The following is an 18,144-nucleotide window of genomic DNA, read 5'->3' on the forward strand; positions in this document are numbered from 1 at the left end:
TCTTTATTCAGGGTAGAGAGTTACCGGGATACTCTTAGTGAAAATTGAAATGCAATAAGCATTCCAGGACTCATCATATAATACTCCTGAGTTGATTTATTGTAGAATTTTAATCTCTTCTATCATCAGGAATCAGGATGAGGCTACATTACATTAAAAAAACAACCCAAGGAAAACGCTAGAAATCAGATATAAATAACAGGATACCTCTGTGCCAATTTAGTCCCAGCTATTAAGACACCAAGCAACATAAGAAAGTCCTTAAAGCGTTTCCCAGATTGTGGGAATCCAGATTTGATTTCATGACCAGTCCAGGTCTAATGCCTCCATACTTCATTTCTGTGTGTACGAGGAGGGTGGAACCGAGCAGCAAACGCTTCCTCTTGGAACTTAATGTCACTTGAATAGCTTTTACTTTTAAAGTAGACCTGCTAGCTCTCATGCTGCGGAGGATGGTTGAGGATGTGGCAGCAGCATATTGCAGAGAGTTGGAAGGCTAAAAACTAAACCCACATGATATGCCGCAGTGGGACTGTGGCTTGCCAAGTCACATAGATTTGGGGATATAATGACTCAACATTTTGAACTGCAGAAGCTAGCAATACCTAGCCTTTTGGTCATCATGGCTCTTTGGCCTGGACTCAGGTAGCCAGAAATGAATAAGGTTGAGAATATATTCTGGTTGAGCCAGAAATGAATTTTCTATATATTAAAAAAGTGCAGGCTCCCACGCTGGCTCAGTCACAGGCTCAAGGGCATTCATTTGGAAATAAATTAATGGAGATAAAGCGGGGGAGAAATGATCTACCTAAAAACACATCGTGTGTCATGTGGTCACAGAAATCCACAGAAAAACACATCATGTGTCATGTGGTCACAGCTGCCACACAAATTGAGGTGTCCCCTCTTTAATTAAAACACCTAATTACTCCATGCAATTCTTCACCGGGGGGGCGGGGACATGTGGAATGGTTAGGGTCAGTTATTTACCATCAGATGGGAAGCATAGAATGAGCTCTTTTATCAACTGTTTAGAGATTTTACTGACAATTAAAAGGTATAGTACATTTTGTTAAATAAAAAAAAACAATCCTAAAATAAAGGGCTTTATTAGACAGCAGGCATTGCTCTAAGACACCTTATATCTTTTAATGCTCTAAAGTGCCTAGTTTGTTTTAAAGGTAAAGAGGTAAAGATACCCCTGCCCGTTCGGGCCAGTCTTGCCAGACTCTAGGGTTGTGCGCTCATCTCACTCTATAGGCCGGGAGCCAACACTGTCCGCAGACACTTCCTGGTCACGTGGCCAGCGGGACAAGCTGCATCTGGCGAGCCAGCGCAGCACACGGAACGCTGTTTACCTTCCCGCTGGTAAGCGGTCCCTATTTATCTACTTGCACCCGGAGGTGCTTTCGAACTGCTAGGTTGGCAGGCGCTGGGACCGAACAACGGGAGCGCACCCCGCTGCGGGGATTCGAACCGCCGACCATGCGATCGGCAAGTCCTAGGCGCTGAGGTTTTACCCACAGCGCCACAGCGCCACCCGTGTTTTAGGTGCATAATAAATAGTCTCTAGAGGGATGAGGATGTGTGCAGGACAAAGATACCTTGTCCCTAAATCTGCTGTGATGGCTTTAGCTGTTTCTTCAGAAGGCTCTCAGGGCTTCTCCCCATCCCTGCCCACCTGATGTGTGGCAAGGAAGTCACAGGATTATTTGGGTCTCTATTGCGAGCCATTTATTACCAGCTGCGAAAAGATCAGGAGTGAAATGAGGTGAGTCCAGTGTCTCGTTTAAACCGTGTTCTTTCTGATAACTGAAGGTCAACTCATATTCTGACTCCCCTTTCCTCGGCAACCCGAGCGAACCTGCGTTTCTTAATTCAGCACAGCGTGCCCCGTGTAAAGCTATCATCACTATTAAGTTCTAATAAAGATAAAAGTATTTAATTTCAGGGAAGGGGGGAGAGAGAGTACGCATACTTCTGCTTCCTTAATCTGCACAGATCGTATTTCCAGTGCCTTACATGGGGATGTTTCATCAGATAGAGCCACGCTAATTGGGTCTTTTCATTTTCTTTTCTTTTTTCTCCTCTCTCTCTCCCTCCCTGCCCCCACCTCCCCAAACTGCTTATCTGACGCTGGGTGTTTTGAAACTGCAGAACTCTGTTTGGAAACAAGATCAAGTCTGTGGCCAAGGAGGCATTCTCAGGCTTGGAGGCCCTGGAACACCTGTGAGTAACCCACAATGCTTTGCAGTTTTGAAGAGAAGTGGCTGGGTGGGAGAAGGGAAGCCTGCCAGAAGTGGCTGCTGGAGAGGCCTGCGAGCAATTTAATAGCATCTTTGTAAGCTGAGAAGCCAGTCCGTTTGTGAGAGCCAGCTGCTTCCTTCTCATTATAAGTCAGCTCCAACGTTGACTCTTTTTTCTTCTTCTCCCTGCCAGGAAGAAAGTTATAGAACACATGGCCAATTTGCATGCTATTATTTTATTTTATTTTTAAAACAACAACAACGCACAATGGAGTATATCTTACTTATTAAGACAAGAGGCACAGCAAAAAATTCTAACCTACTGGGAAATGTGACCTGTTATTATTCCCTTTGCTCTCAAGCTCCGTTTTGCCTTTGCTAATATCCTGGGGTAGTATCCTTCGCTCCGTTCTTCCTCTCCACCTGGGTCTCTGTGTTTAAAATGCAAGAGGGAACAAGTTCCACAGGAGTCCCTCTCCGTTTATTTTGCTAGTGAAGCCAAGCAGGCTGTAAGGCAACCAGCAGCAAGGAAATGGTGCACATGTGTGTTGCTTTTGCTTTGACGGATAACCTCTCTCTGTTTGAAATGAACTCTCAATATCGCAAGCAGTATCGGCTGGTAACATTGACTGAGTGGCATGTTCATCTGCATTGCCTTCATGTCTGCATTATGGATCCTTACACTGCCATATTGTAGGCTTGAAACGTTTCAAAAGTTCAGCCCCCTCCCCATATTTCTGTCTTCCCTTCCACTCCCTTTACTGGCATTGGGAACATGACAAATTTGCAATAAGTTGTTTGACCTAAAAAAGCCAAACTGTTCCCAGTTAATTGGGCAGCAGATTTTTTTTAAACAAACAAACAAATTAAAAATATACTTATTATTTAATGCAAGTACAGTGGTACCTCCGGTTGCGAATGGGATCCGTTCCGGAGGTCGGGCCAGATCCCGAGGTTCCTCTCTTTGCAGGGAGAGGAAAGTGGAAGACAGTTTCATTTCTGCACGGAATCTTTTGGCTGCAACTCATCACATTAGTAACATTTAAAACATCAGTTCCCTTCGCAGTGTTTATTCAAAGCAGGTATAAACCATACAGTGAGAAGAACCCAGCATAACCATAATAGTCAGCCGCTAAAGGTCATGGTGTAATTAAGGTTTCTTTAATCGGGCATCAGCAGAGCTGGTTTTCTTACTGAAAATGGCAAGCACTCTGTTTCTTTGAGCTGATGCTGGATTTTTTTGGTGGGAGGGGGGATGTGGTGGAAGTAGCTCTTCCTTTTCCTATCCCCACATCTCGTCAGGAGTTAGACTCATCAGGGATCTTCTTCAAATAAGGAGAGTTTTAGATGGCCACATAAGCTTCTTATCTTAAATGTAGCTTTTCAACCGTTGGTCAGATAAAATCTTAAGGACATCTTACAGATGCCAGCTGTTTTAATGAACACTTACGATTCAGGAACAACACAATTGCACACATTTAAAACGACTGTCCACAAGAAGTCATTAACATTGTGATTAGTTCAGTTAAGGACAAACTGGTCTTTGGTTCACACACTCCATGGGAAGATCTATACTGTCACACTAATTATAGCAATTAGTATACAGTCGTCCCTCAGAAGTCGAATGGAATCCATTCCGGAAGTCCGTTTGACTTCCAAAACGTTCAGGAACCAAGGCGCGGCTTCTGATAGGCTGCAGGAAGCTCCTGCAGCCAATCGGAAGTTGCTACAGACGTTTGGGTTCCAAAGAATGTTCACAAACTGGAACAATCACTTCTGGGTTTGCGGCGTTCGGGAGCCAAAATGTTCGTCTCTCAAGGCGTTCGACTTCCAAGGTATGACTGTATAGCATTATGTCCAGTCCCCAAACACTTAACTATTTTTAGTGAAAGTGAGCCTGCTTCATATGCTATGGCTTGAAGTAGTTTTGTTTCCAAAGTTAAAACTTACCATAGTTTGTTGGGTTTAGGTGCCGTGGCAAGTTGTAGCTAGTAATATTCACAGACATAGCCACTAAGCCACTGATTTGAATGAGCCACAGTCAAACATTGCACACTCCCACTTTTTCTGGTAAAGCCATAAGATGGATATTGGAAACGTTTGCTTTTTCTTTTTTTTAAGCACAGTTTAGCATTACGTCTGAACCCAACAAACTGTGGTTAAGGTTCGCTCATTTCAACAAACCATGGTTTAGATGTAATGCTAAACTGCGCTTAATCGTAAACAGAAGCAAAAACCTCAGATCTCATCATGGCCAGGCAGGAGGGATAGCGGTGGGGGTGGGAGAGTCCAAAGCTCAGAGCCCCCCATTCCTATCATGATAAATCATTGTTTACATATACTAGTTCACTTGCCTGATTTATACACAGCTTCTGATTAGTAGGAGTCGAAATATTATGAAGGAGCGCAGACCTATAAACCATTTGATAGGAAGTAAACTGACATGAAAAAAAAACTGTTAACACTTATATGTATTGGTTTCTTTTAATGCTTTATTTTCTGTAGGAATCTTGGAAATAATGCAATACGTTCTGTTCAGGAGGATGCATTTGCTAAGTTGAAGAACCTGAAGGAGCTGTAAGTAATGTTAAGATTTATCCTGTAATCTTTGGGCCATTGTTGTGACCCCCCCCCCCCCCGCGGCTGCTCTCCCCCTCCCCAGCTACGCTCCCACTATTGCTGCTTTCCACTTGCCACCCCCACAAGCTATTTTTACACTAGAGCAGATGTCAGAGACTCGTCTCACATTCAGTAACGAGTGAAACAGGATCTTCTCAGCAGTCCTTTCATTGGGCTGCATCTGTGCCCTTATCCATCTCCGTTCAGGAAATCTAGGCTCCTTTTCCCAAGCCTTACAGAGCATTCAGTGACTTACTTAATTTCTGGTGGCAAACCACTATCTCCTTTTATAACTACATTTCGGGTATGCTGACATTTCAGTGATAAGCAGGTTTCAAATTTGATCCATGTGCCCACTTATTCTCAGGGATGGGAAAATTACATTAGCAGATCTAACACTTCAGCTGCATCAGTGGGATCTTGTTTAGTACATTGCCAAACATCCTGTCTCATGATAATCTCCAAACCGGCTCCCCCCTTCCATTGTTAATACGCTGCTTTATGCTCTACCATATGTTCAAGCAATATTAGTTGTCCAGGATCTAAATTTAGTAGCTCACTTTCCAGGTGAACATGTGTGTGTGTGTAGACACGCATACACCTGTCCAAGATCTTATGAATTGTACCAACTAAGAACTTTTCCATTAGATGCCATTTCACTTAAAACATAGTTTAGAGAGGCACTCATAATCATATTCAGGATCTGCAAGAAGTAATTGCTTGCTTCCATTTGACGAAATAGCAGTAGCCATGTCCCTAGACCTGAAAAGAGGCAACTTGGCTTACAGAATTTGCAGCCACAAGATATGGTGATGGACAGTGTCTTAGATAGCTTCCTCCCTCCCCACAAAGGACTTTACAGAGCGCTTACTCTCTGTTAAGACAGATGGTATATCTGCCTTACACAGATAGATATTGCCTCTCATAGGGAGTTAGCAAGCAAGTTAAAAAGCTATTAGCTTTTTTTCCCTAGTTCACGTATACTAACTTTGCGGCACAGGATGACCTGAAAATAACAAATCCATCTCCGGTTTAAAAAAGGGTTGTTCACCTGCGGTGAATTAATACTCACCCCGGGTGACCAGGCAAGCAGCTATTTATAAAGGTCATGTGCAGGGTCAGATTAATGTCTCATATATTATTCCCCTGCTCTTCACCCTGAATGCTCAGCTCAAGGCCAACGTTTTGTCTACTATACCACCAGCAGACACTCTCCGCCATTCTGTTGCCTGGGATTCCTTTGGGATCAGTGTACAGTGGTACCTCTAGTTACAAACTTAATTTGTTCCGGAGGTCCATTCTTAACCTGAAACTGTTAACTAGAGGCGTGCTTTCACTAATGAGACTCTTGCTGCCGCTGCACCTCCGGCACACGATTTCTGTTCTCATCCTGGGGCAAAGTTCTCAACTTGAGGTAACTCTCCTAGGTTAGTGGAGTTTGTAACCTGAAGCATTTGTAACTCGAGGTACCACTGTATATATAAGGCAGGAAGGCTGCCCTATTAGCAGCCATTATTTTTTCGTTTGTCAGTATCTGGGTTGCCGTTTGCATTAAAATTCCCTTTCAAGTTTCACAAGAGACTTCCCCCCCCCCCTTTGCATTTTGTCTGCTTCCCTCTAGCCGCATAAACAGCGAGAGCTTCCTCTGTGATTGTCAGCTGAAATGGTTGCCGCAGTGGTTAACCAACAGGGAACTGCAGCCGTTTGTGGAAGCTACCTGCGCCCACCCAGAGTCATTAAAGGGCAGAAGCATTTTCGATGTGGCTGCAGAAAGTTTTGTGTGTGGTAAGTCTTGGCCGTAGCTTGGTAATCTTGAGGTTGCTTTGGAGGGCAAGCCCTGACGCAGGAATGTTTGTATATTTTGTGGCCAGCTTGTTCTTCTGTATGCAGTGGAGTGGAGCATACATAGGATTCAAATTCTTCACTGGCCAGAGCTGGTTTTATATCAGAACTGCACTTAAATTGGCAGTGTGTGGCAGCATGTATTTGGAGCAGCGATTCCCAAAGGCGGGGGGGGGGGGGGCATTAATAAGACATGGGGAAGTTTTTGGTAGAAGTGGTAAAGAGAACTTTAGACATTCCCGAGTGTCTCCTCCATTTCAATCTTGTTTTCATGGGACAGCGATTGCCTGGGCATAGGATTTTCATCTTGTCTCTTCAGCTTTAGGAATTATTATTTTGCACTACCTTTCAGCAGCACAAGTAGACCTTCAGTGTGTCTGTAGGAGGAATGTTCACTCAAGCTAGCTGACGTCGTGTTAACACTTTTCTCCTGAATAGTCCTTCTCTGAGCCTTTTCATTGCTGCTGCTGCTGCTGCTGCTTCAGGGAAAGATTGCAAACCAGCGTGGCAAATAGAGAACAGCTGAATACACACGTGCTTCGTTTTTTTGTCTTTTAAAATGGAATAGTTTAAAAGCGTAGAGCCACAGCCAAAGTCGCAGTTGTTCATACTTTCCTCCTCTTAAACTGAACGGGTCGTGGGTTCTCCCCGAAACTTTCCCCCTCTGTTCAGCTTGTTTATTGATGTAGAATTCAAGCTGTCGCGATTTGTCGGGCATTGCTAGCTTTGAGAATAGCAGCTTCAGGAGGATCTCTCCACTTTCGTTGAAAGCCCCATTCATCATCCCTGTTGGAGTATGTCCATATTGTACTCTCCAATCAGATAGGCGCAAATATACAGACACCTGCTCAGAACACAGGAACATCTCATCTGCTCGGATGATCTCATCCTCCAGCTGTGCGTGTATTAAAAGCTGATTAGGAAATCCATAGGCAGCAGCTCAGATAATGCTACAGTTCTACCCACCCATAGCAACCAATGGCTGTGGGCGCACCTTGTTTACTGCATGAAGTTAAGGTCACTCTCTGTTGATGAAAGCATTCTGGCATAATGCCTGGCTCAGCAGCAACTGCCAGGATTGCTCCAACTGGTGGGAGCTGGGAGAGAGAAGGGGAAGATAAATTGGGTGGGAAATAGTCTTTAGAGAGTCTTAGAAGCTGGGACCACATGCCAGAGGGTGAATGGGCAGGCAGGATTTTTCTCTACTCCACCTGAGGCTTCTGTTACAGTTAGTGTTACTATATTGAACTGTACTGACCGTTTGCCTGTCTGCGTGTGGCTTTTACTACATGTCATAGCTGATTGGCCCCTGACTTGCCAAACTGATGTTAATTCAATTATGAAGTAGAGAGAGATTTTGAGAGTAGCGCAATCTACTCCCTCTTCCAGTAGAAGGCTCCCCCGCCTCCCTTGACCCCCAAGTCAAACCATTTCAGTGGGTCTTCATCCATCAATGCCTTAAAAAAATATATTGAATCCTGGGATGGAGATTCCACAAGTTATCTGAATAGTCTCTTCCATTGTTCAGCTGTTCTCAACAGTTACGGGTGAAGGCAACAAGAAAGAGAACACGTCCTGTGTCAGTTTTCTGCCTCCCTTCACATGAGTTGCTTGTTGCTTTTCTTCCACTGGTGTTGGTGAATCTTAAAATCACCTCCCTTTATCACACCTATTCAGTTATTTGGACGGTGACGTCATTGTGAGCTCTGTAATCTTATTTTCTTTTGTATCGTTCCCACAGGGCCAACTCAGATGCACAAAAATACCATGTGATCGATTATGTCATGGAGAAGGCTAGCCTTTCCCTCTGACATGCCAGCCTTTTGGGGGATTGTCCCCTCCTCCACACACACACACACACACACACACACACACAAAATGTAATCTGAAGTAATCCAGCTGGAGTGGGAAAACTACCCTTTCCTATCGATATTGGACTGCAACACCCATCATTCTTGAGTGCTGGCTATCTTAGCTAGAGTTGATGGTAGTCCAACAACATTTGGAAGGGTGCTGGAGTCCACACTCCTACTGTTTGGGAAGGGGAAAACTGTACCATGTGCTTTCTCCATCTTTCGGAATTGCTCTCAGGCTGCCTTTAATAATGTAGTACGTTGGCATTCCAAACCTCTTTCTTTCTTAGCCACTGAATCCCTTTCAGATTTAATCTGCCCATTGAGTTTCTCCATTCCATTGGTAATGGCTGCGTTTTTTTAGGTGAGGGGAAAACGTTCAACATTGAAATCAGAGATGCCTTTTGTGTGACTAATAAATTAAGCTGCTTGGAACTCAGCTAAACCAAATAGCCCTCAATGTCAGGCCTCAAGAGCAGAAGCCTCTTTGCCTTGGAAGGGTGACAACCAGCTACATCTGCCGTTCCTTCGACATCTTTGTGCCAGGATGCTATCCTGCCTGTCAGCACTTGTCACTGGTGACATTAATTGCAACAGTTGCTGTAACTCTTAACAAATTAACATTGTCAGCCTGTGGTAGCAGCACTTGGAGGGCATCTCTCAGGGACCAGCTGACGGAAGATGGAAATAAGGTGGCGCGTGCATGCATATATATATATATATATATCTGCATACCTTGGAATTTCCACGCCCCCTTCCTAAAATAAATTGGCCAGATGGTTCAGTTGTAAGTCAGTAGAAAGCACTGGTTTCTCCTTTCACCCAAAGGATTGATGGCAATCCTTTTTGCCATATGTCTCCCATTTCATATTATATCTAGCTCACACCAGGTTATTCCATGCACCAGCCCTAAATTCGGAAGATTTGCTTTGGTATTCCTTCTGGTATTTTGGGTGCTGCCTATTGCTTCATTTTTGCAAACAAGCAATCACACGTTTCCGTAAACCCGAGAATTGTTCAGTTTATAATTACGGTAAAATGAGACTACAATGGGAAAACACTCAATATGCAACCGCCCAGGCTCGTATTATTTGTAGGTATCGAGCATTTTGCTGCATTTGAATTGCACGGCCAGGAATTGGACGAACAGCAGCTTTTCTTAGCGCTCTTCCACATAGGAAAACTTAACGCCTTGGGAAGGTGTTGAGATTTGAATGCCCCGTGGCCACGGCATCTTTCTAAACCGAAAATGCTTTGGCATTCTGTTTTCTTTTCTCAGAGGATTTCCCCAAGCCCAAAATTATCGTTGAGCCGGAAACTACAATGGCTGTTCTTGGCAAGAGCATCCGCTTCACCTGCTCGGCAGTCAGCAGCAGTAGTTCCCCCATGACCTTTGCCTGGAAGAAGGACAACGAAATTCTGCACCATGCCGAGATGGAGAACTTTGCCCATGTCCGGACCAGAGATGGTGTGGTGTGGTTCACCACCATTCTGCATCTGCGCCATGTCTCTTTCAACCACAAGGGGTGCTACCAGTGCATCATCACCAATCATTTCGGTTCTACCTATTCTCACAAAGCTCAGCTCACAGTGAATGGTGAGTAAGAATTTCATAAGGTAAAGATAAAGGGACCCCTGACCATTAGGTCCAGTCGTGGCCGACTCTGGGGTTGCGGCGCTCTTCTCGCTTTATTGGCCGAGGGTGTACAGCTTCCGGGTCATGTGGCCAGCATGACTAAGCCGCTTCTAGTGAAGCAGAGCAGCGCACGGAAACGCCGTTTACCTTCCCGCCGGAGAGCTACCTATTTATCTACTTGCACTTTGATGTGCTTTCGAACTGCTAGGTTGGCAGGAGTTTCATAGCTAGGGCTAAAATTACATAACCATCTAAAATTTTGGAGATTTATTTTAAAGCATGGTGACCAAAAGAGGGAGAGCACACATGCCCAAAGGGCAGGTGAGCCTGTGTTTAAAAAACTAAGGCCCTGAAGAAAAGCAATGACTCAAATTGCATCAGGATGCTTCTATAAACCACAGTTTGCACCCTTCCCTGATGCATGATAGTATTACATGCCATATTCCTTTTGAAGGTAGTTTGTTCACCTTTGGTCCCCACCCTCCACTCAGCTCTCACCCATGACTCCTAGAAGTTGTCAGCATGCAACAGCAGCCACATCCCAGGAGCAGTTTTGACTGGCCAGCTAAACCAAGTGAGCGAAGCCGATGGGTCCCAAACCCTCAGTGAGTTAGGGACTTCTCCTGCATGCAAAGACAGGCTCCGGCAGATTGTGCAGATGAGACCGATAGTGGGTGCCACCGTCAAGGTGGTGGTTTCTGCACATGCTGGAGAGGGATAGGCGGGGCTTATCATCCCGGGAAGGTAGCCAATCTAGAAGGAAAACTCTGATCCTAAACCTCCACGGCCTTACAGGATATTTTGGGGAGAAGAAAAGGCAAACCCTATACAAATCCAGAGTGGAGGCTCTAACATGGTTGGATGGCGCTTTTTCCGCCTCCTTCCGGCAACTCCTGCAGCCAAGCTGGTGCCAAACCTATTGCTCTGCTTTCCTTTGGATTACACCAGCGACGTTGAGAGGGTGGTTTGGGTATCTGGGCAGCCTAGGACCACCATACACACTGCTTGCGTCCCAGGGAGGTCTCATTGGCACTGCTAACGCGGTGGTTTGACGCCATTCCCGGAGGCGCACTCCATTGTCTCTCAAGACAGACAGATGCCAACGACGACGCTGGATAGATTTTTAAATTGTAACATTGGAAGCATGATGGCTACTGTTCTTCAAGAATCTTTGCTACTCTCAATTCTCCTTGTCCCTCACAGTGTTGCCATCGTTCCTCAAAACTCCCCATGACATTGCAGCCCGGACAGGGACAACAGCCCGGTTGGAATGTGCTGCCGAAGGCCACCCAACCCCACAGATTGCTTGGCAGAAAGATGGAGGCACTGACTTCCCTGCGGCTCGCGAGCGCCGGATGCACGTCATGCCTGACGATGATGTCTTCTTCATCACGGACGTGAAGATAGAGGATATGGGGATGTACAGCTGCACTGCTCAGAATTCTGCTGGTTCTGTGTCAGCAAATGCTACCCTGACTGTGCTAGGTAAGGAAATTTGCTTCCTTTGGGAGGGGAAGTCAGGGCCATTCATTTCTGATGCATTAATTTTATACTGATGTCCTTTTAGAAAGTTCAAAGTTGTGGTGCTTTAAGACACCATTGTCAATAATGGATGGGCGTAGATAGCAACAGCAGAGAGGACCCAAGTTAACTCTGTTTGGGATGGGCACAGGGTGATAACAAAGGGTTATAAGAATTTGTAGGCTGGAGCCTGGGGGTTTTGGACAGTATTTATCAGAAAACAAATTTGGTTTCCTTGCAATATAGAACCTTGGAGACATGTATCAATACACTAGAAGCCCGAAAGTTACAATACCAGAAGTCTCGGGCGTTTCTGCTGCTATATCACTGCCAGTTCCCTGTTGTTAGGCTTGTAACCTGGCTGATTTATAGTATTGTGCCTTGCTTTTCTTTTGGGGCTTGGTGAGAAGAGAGTTGTGGCACTATTATTGCAGCCTTTTTGAATCTGTCATGTTTGCATACACTTAGATGCGCACACATACACCTCTAGCTGAATATTTATTGGGGAAAAGTGGAAACTCTTTTCTTACCATGCAGAGTATATTGAGAGGTATACCTCAGCCGATACTATTTGTTGCAAGGAAAGGCAGAAGGCAGCGCAGAACTGAGCGAGTTCAGGTTTCTTAAAGAACATTGTGTCGTCCAAAGCCTTCATTTCATAACTGTGCTGTTGAAGTCGAGAGGCTTAGCCCATAGCATGAATTTTCCGTAGGCTTGACATCTCTTTTTCGGGATCCTTACAGAGACTCCGAGCTTGGTTCACCCACTGGAAGATCGTGTTGTATCTGTGGGCGAAACTGTGGTCCTGCAGTGCAAAGCGACTGGAAGTCCACCTCCACGCATTACCTGGCTGAAGGGCGATCAGTCTCTGCTGGTCACTGAAAGGCATCACTTTACCCCAGGCAAACAGCTGCTTATCGTCCGGAACGTTGTGATGGAAGATGCCGGGAAATACACCTGTGAGATATCAAACACTGTTGGGACCGAACGGGCGCACAGCCAAGTGAGCGTGCTGCCCTTGCTCGGCTGCCGAAAAGACGGCACCACCGTTGGGATCATCATTATTGCTGTGGTCTGCAGCATTGTGTTGACGTCTCTGGTTTGGGTGTGCATCATCTATCAAACCAGGAAGAAAAGCGAAGAATACAGTGTCACAAACACAGGTAGGCCCAGAGTCTTTTTTGGGGTAACCAGAAGCATATCAAAAGGGGCTAGTTTTTGAAGCAGCCCCTGTCATGTAACCAGCATTCATAGCTGGCTTAAAGGTAAAGGTACCCCTGCCCGTACAGGCCAGTCGTGTCCGACTCTAGGGTTGTGCGCCCATCTCACTTAAGAGGCCGGGGCCAGCGCTGTCCGGAGACACTTCCGGGTCACGTGGCCAGTGTGATGAAGCTGCTCTGGCGAGCCAGCACCAGCGCAGCACACGGAAACGCCGTTTACCTTCCCGCTATAACGCGGTACCTATTTATCTACTTGCACTTAGGGGTGCTTTCGAACTGCTAGGTGGGCAGGACCTGGGACCGAAAGACGGGAGCTCACCCCGCCGCGGGGATTCGAACCGCCAACCATGCGATCAGCAAGTCCTAGGCACTGAGGTTTTACCCACAGCGCCACCCGTGTCCCTTACTTTACTGGCTTACTTTACTGCAGATACAGATACTAGGCACTGAGGTTTTACCCACAGCGCCACCCGTGTCCCTTACTTTACTGGCTTACTTTACTGCAGATACAGATACTAGGCACTGAGGTTTTACCCACAGCGCCACCCGTGTCCCTTACTTTACTGGTTTACTTTACTGCAGATACAGAGAGTGCTTCCAGGTATCCCAGATCGAATTGTTCACCGTTTGTATGGTTTACAGGCAGGGTCCTAGTTCTCACGCCTCTTCGTACTGCCCAGGAATTTTGCAAACCCAGAACGTAGCTTCTTGTACTGCCAGCATTTTTTTTACTATTTTACCTGTCGTTTGGCTAAACACCCGGCATTTCCCTAAATGTTCTTGGGTGTCTGTCTCTCCTCCAGAACACCCAGTTTATTTATTTATTAAAACACGCACAGACTTCCCTTAGTCCTGTTGGGTTTCAGGGTGGCACACCCAACAAAAATTAGCATCATAAATGCAAAAAAGCAAACGCGAACGATAAAACATAAAAAAGTTCTTATCCTCCAACTTTTTGGAGTTGGGGCACAACTGCAGCTGCGGTCAAGTTCCTGCCTGAAATAGTACCAAGGAAACAAGCTGCTCAAGCGAAAACTCAAAAAGCAGTGTTGCAACAACTCAGATACAAGCACTGCCAGAAAGTTGCTGTCAGCTAGCCGGGCAGGGCCCTTCTGGGAGCTCTTCCTGGAGGCCATGCCTGTCAACCGAAAGGGAGGTGCTTCTCAGAAGTGAAGGCTGCACCATCCAGGAACCACTTGGGAAACAATGACACACGACGCATATTTTAGAACTGTGTTGGTACACTGTAGAATAAAATCAGCAGAAATAAGTTGCTGGCTGCATGATCTGTAATAAAACTTTTTGGCTCCAGCTCCTGAAACACTATCCCCGTATAAGAAGGCCTGCTAGGTTTTGAAGGGAGACACATCTTGTTCTCTGACATATTCGCTGAGTGCTCGTCAGCTGTTTTTGTGGGCCATGATTGAGCCAGCAGGTAACGCTAACTGCATGCCCTCTTTTGAACTAAAGTAGTGGGAATATCTCAGTGACTTAAGAACATGAGACTCTTACTGAATCAGACCAAAGGCATCGCCAGACCAGCATCCTTTTCCCAGCAATGGCTAGTCAGATGCCTATGGGATGCCTGAAAACAGAACAAGTTTCATATACATAACTTGTGTTGCTATTGCTGACTAAAAAAAAAAAAATGGGCTGAGGAGCTTGGAGATATTCCCTGTGATGAAATGTTAGAATCTGTTCAGTCAGAGAACAGCTGGAAGATTTAACAGGAGCAAAAAAGTGATTTGGAGGAGCACCAGGGTACCAGATATGTTTCCAGATACTAAAACTCTAAAGAGGACCAAGGGCAAATTTTCATTCAAAGAGCGAAATAATTCGTCCTATGTAGTCTCCCAAACTTGATCAGATGGCTCCTGAATAGCCTGGTTCTAAGATGGAGTATAACCAAGTGCACAGTGTCCAGATCTAGTCTTTTCTCTAGTTTCAGTGCCAATCTTGTGCTCTAACGCTGGCCCTTCACTTTTGTTTCCTTTCCCTGTATTTCCAGATGAAACCATTGTGCCACCTGATGTGCCAAGCTATCTGTCCTCCCAAGGGACACTTTCAGAACGGCAAGAAGCAGTGGCCAGGGTGGAAAATGGCCAACAGCCCAATGGACACATACAGAGCAATGGTATGGGAGGAACTCTGCTGTCTGGCAACACTGTACTCCTTTTGCTTCTCTTATAACACAATCCTATACATCAAGGATGGGACGCCCTATAAGTATTTGCTGGATTATGGCTTCCATCATCCCTGACCATTGGCCATGCTGACTGAGGCTGATGGGAGTTGCAGTCTAACCACTTTTTGAGGGCAAAAAGTTTGTCACCCCTATGATATATGTCTGTCCACTTAGCCCACTGAGTTTAATTGAATTTAATCTCAGGCAAACGGGTATAGAATTATAGTCTTAAGGGACTATCTGCGCATGCACTGAAATTACATAGTCAAGTCCTTCCTGGACTGTCCCATTTCAGACCAAAGGTTGCGAGGTGACTTTTTCGGTGTTCTCTTACAACAAATATTCCTGCACATAGAGAACTAGCTACATATCAAGGGCAGAGCTAGGCTTAAAACCTTTCTCAAAACTGCTACTTTTCTGCATGAAGAACTGTTGGAGCATATAAGACAAGCTTCATTAATAATAGTATAGACATCAAAGAGCTCCCATGATTTTTATAAACATATAATTCAGCTTACAGATAAAAGATGACCAAACCATGACTTCCTCAGGAGATGTTCTCGGCTACACTAGCTTTCACTGTGTGTGCATGGAGATGTTTCAGCACCACTGACCTTTCCAGTTTTGTGGACCTCTGGTTTTCCCTTTCCATAGATTTGGACAGCTAATATATTTATCTTTCTTATCTGCAAACATTTGTACATCTGGTCACTTTGTCATTTTGTTGCAGGGGTTTGCCAGACCGATGCAGCGCGAGATACAGAAGTCGATTCTCACCCTGTTTACCGACAGCCAAAGCTCTGCTTAGGATACAGTAAAGAAGTTTGGAAAGGAGATGATATAGCTGACAGGGCACTCATCGCAGATAAGACAGGTATGGAACCTATTAATCTGTGAAAGCATTTTGGAAAATTCACTTTAATAAAGACCACGATCGTATCAAAGCAGCCTTTTCTTAGACATTCAGAGAATTTTTTTATTTTCTATTTATTGAAACAGTTATATACACACTTCATTTAAAATCCCACCTTTCCTGGTTTCCAACTAGATTTTTGTGCCACCTTCGTTCATAAGTAGCAGTTGTCTTAACAGCTGTGAAAGCATCATATTATTATTATTTTGTCTGAAAGCTGGGTAGAATCTAGAGAGCATGAATTGTTTAGGGAGTAAGGAGCTATATAAGATTATTCCTCATGCCTATTTGTGGGTCCTGCCCCTTTTAGTGATAGTGGCATGAGAGAATCTCTGTAAAGGCTGTAATCCAGAATGGCTCAATAATACCTTTTATTGACTCACTTCTCCTTAGCAAGGATAATCAGCTTTTGGGCTGTGCTGAACTCTTTAAGTGTAATTCTCAAGTTTGCTGTCCACAACAGCACACAAGGTTGTATCGGCCCATGATTGTCTACCCAATTAATAGGTCACAGTTGAACTGCAAACAAATAAAAATGTAAACATGCATTATATGTTGGCAAAGATTTTGGTCTCCTCTGAAGAGCAGCAAAATGGCAGAAATGGGCAAAGAAGTTGTGGATAGGAGGCAGGGTGCTTAAGACTTGTCCTACATACCAATTTCCCCTCTTTCAGTCCCTTCCCTTCTAAACACATATATTTAATTCCCCCTTGAGGGGGGAAAATCAGCAAAAGAAGAGTAGCAGTTGAAAAGCAGCAGGCAGGTGGAGGACTGGTGTTTTCCTGCTTCACATCATGCCCTTCCTCTACTGTTTTTTATCTGACCATCAGAGAACCAAGTTCCTGAATCAGCATCTATTTCCTTTCTTGTGCTGTGATGGAGATGATGCATTAGCAGTAAAGGTAAAGGGACCCCTGACCATTAGGTCCAGTCGTGGCCAACTCTGGGGTTGCGGCGCTCATCTCGCTTTATTGGCCAAGGGAGCTGGCGTACAGCTTCCGAGTCAGGTGGCCAGCATGACTAAGCCACTTCTGGCGAACCAGAGTAGCGCACAGAAACGCCGTTTACCTTCCCGCCGGAGCGGTACCTATTTATCTACTTGCACTTTGACTGCTAGGTCGGCAGGAGCAGGGACCGAGCAACGGGAGCTCACCGCATCGCGGGGATTTAAACCACCAACCTTCTGATTGGCAAGTCCTAGGCTCTGTGGTTTAACCCACAGCGCCACCCACATCCCGCATTAGCATTAAAGCCACCCAAATTCTGCTTCACGAAAAGCTGGGTTCTGTGACGTGTGCTGTTTTGAAAATTAAGTGCAACACGTGGCTTATTCTTTGTAATTCAAAAGGAGAGGCAAGAAACTGTCCAGAGTATTGTGATCCCATGTTTGACCGGTGCGAATTTTACTCAATAACTCCCCCGGCTTCTGATATTTCACTAGAGCAGTAGCTTCATAGCATTTGCCATCATGAGGGACAGAGGCTTGCTTTTTGTTTAAAATAATTTAGCATCCTAAGAAGCTCAGCTTTCAGAATGACAGCATATGCCTAATCCTATCTATGGTGAGGAATAAAAGGGCATATAATAAGCCAAGTCAGTCAATGAAGCCACCATTGCCTATTCTGTTTGAAGCATCACTGCCCCCAAATTCTAAGTCATGGTTGCTTTAAAAGAATAATAACCTGCCTTTTCTCCCTCCAGGCTACAGCTTGCCAGTTGTGTGTACCGATTGCAGCGGGAGCACTGACAGCATGAGCGTCACCATTTACCCCAAGGATCCAGATTACGGCCCTCTGCCTACAGAGACTGTGCCTCCAAATGCTTCCAAAAGCAAAGAGTCCAGCAGGCAGGACAGCATGCCTGCTGCTAACCGTCAAGGTCCTCTAAAGTGCAACGGGAGCGCAAGCAGCAAAAAATCAGATGGCAGCAGTACCATCTACCCCAGTAATCACGACAGGATGCCAGCTGCTAGCCCAGGCACACCGCCTCAGCCGGACAGCAAAGGTGCTTGCATGTTTTAATCTCTTCAGCATGCCTCCTACTACAGTCAGTAGAGCATGAGACTCTTGGCATCTCAGGGTCGTAGGTTCAAGCCCACGTTGGGAAGAA

At 45.3% G+C, this 18,144-nt stretch overlaps 1 protein-coding gene across 1 annotated transcript in view; it reads left to right on the forward strand.

Annotated features, from left to right (window-relative positions):
* Positions 1–18,144, forward strand: part of LRIG1 (leucine rich repeats and immunoglobulin like domains 1) — a 127,174-nt gene that overhangs the window by 104,233 nt on the left and 4,797 nt on the right. Inside the window, exons 10-18 of the mRNA XM_080995653.1 lie at positions 2,158–2,229; positions 4,752–4,823; positions 6,487–6,650; positions 9,840–10,157; positions 11,400–11,681; positions 12,461–12,880; positions 14,946–15,071; positions 15,853–15,996; positions 17,737–18,039. Of these exons, the coding sequence (XP_080851779.1) occupies positions 2,158–2,229; positions 4,752–4,823; positions 6,487–6,650; positions 9,840–10,157; positions 11,400–11,681; positions 12,461–12,880; positions 14,946–15,071; positions 15,853–15,996; positions 17,737–18,039 (1,901 nt within the window). The remainder of the gene's footprint in view (positions 1–2,157; positions 2,230–4,751; positions 4,824–6,486; positions 6,651–9,839; positions 10,158–11,399; positions 11,682–12,460; positions 12,881–14,945; positions 15,072–15,852; positions 15,997–17,736; positions 18,040–18,144) is intronic.

The sequence above is a fragment of the Podarcis pityusensis genome, assembly GCF_964106645.2.
Source record: "Podarcis pityusensis genome assembly, chromosome: 2".
NCBI classification, from domain to species: Eukaryota; Metazoa; Chordata; class Lepidosauria; order Squamata; family Lacertidae; genus Podarcis; species Podarcis pityusensis.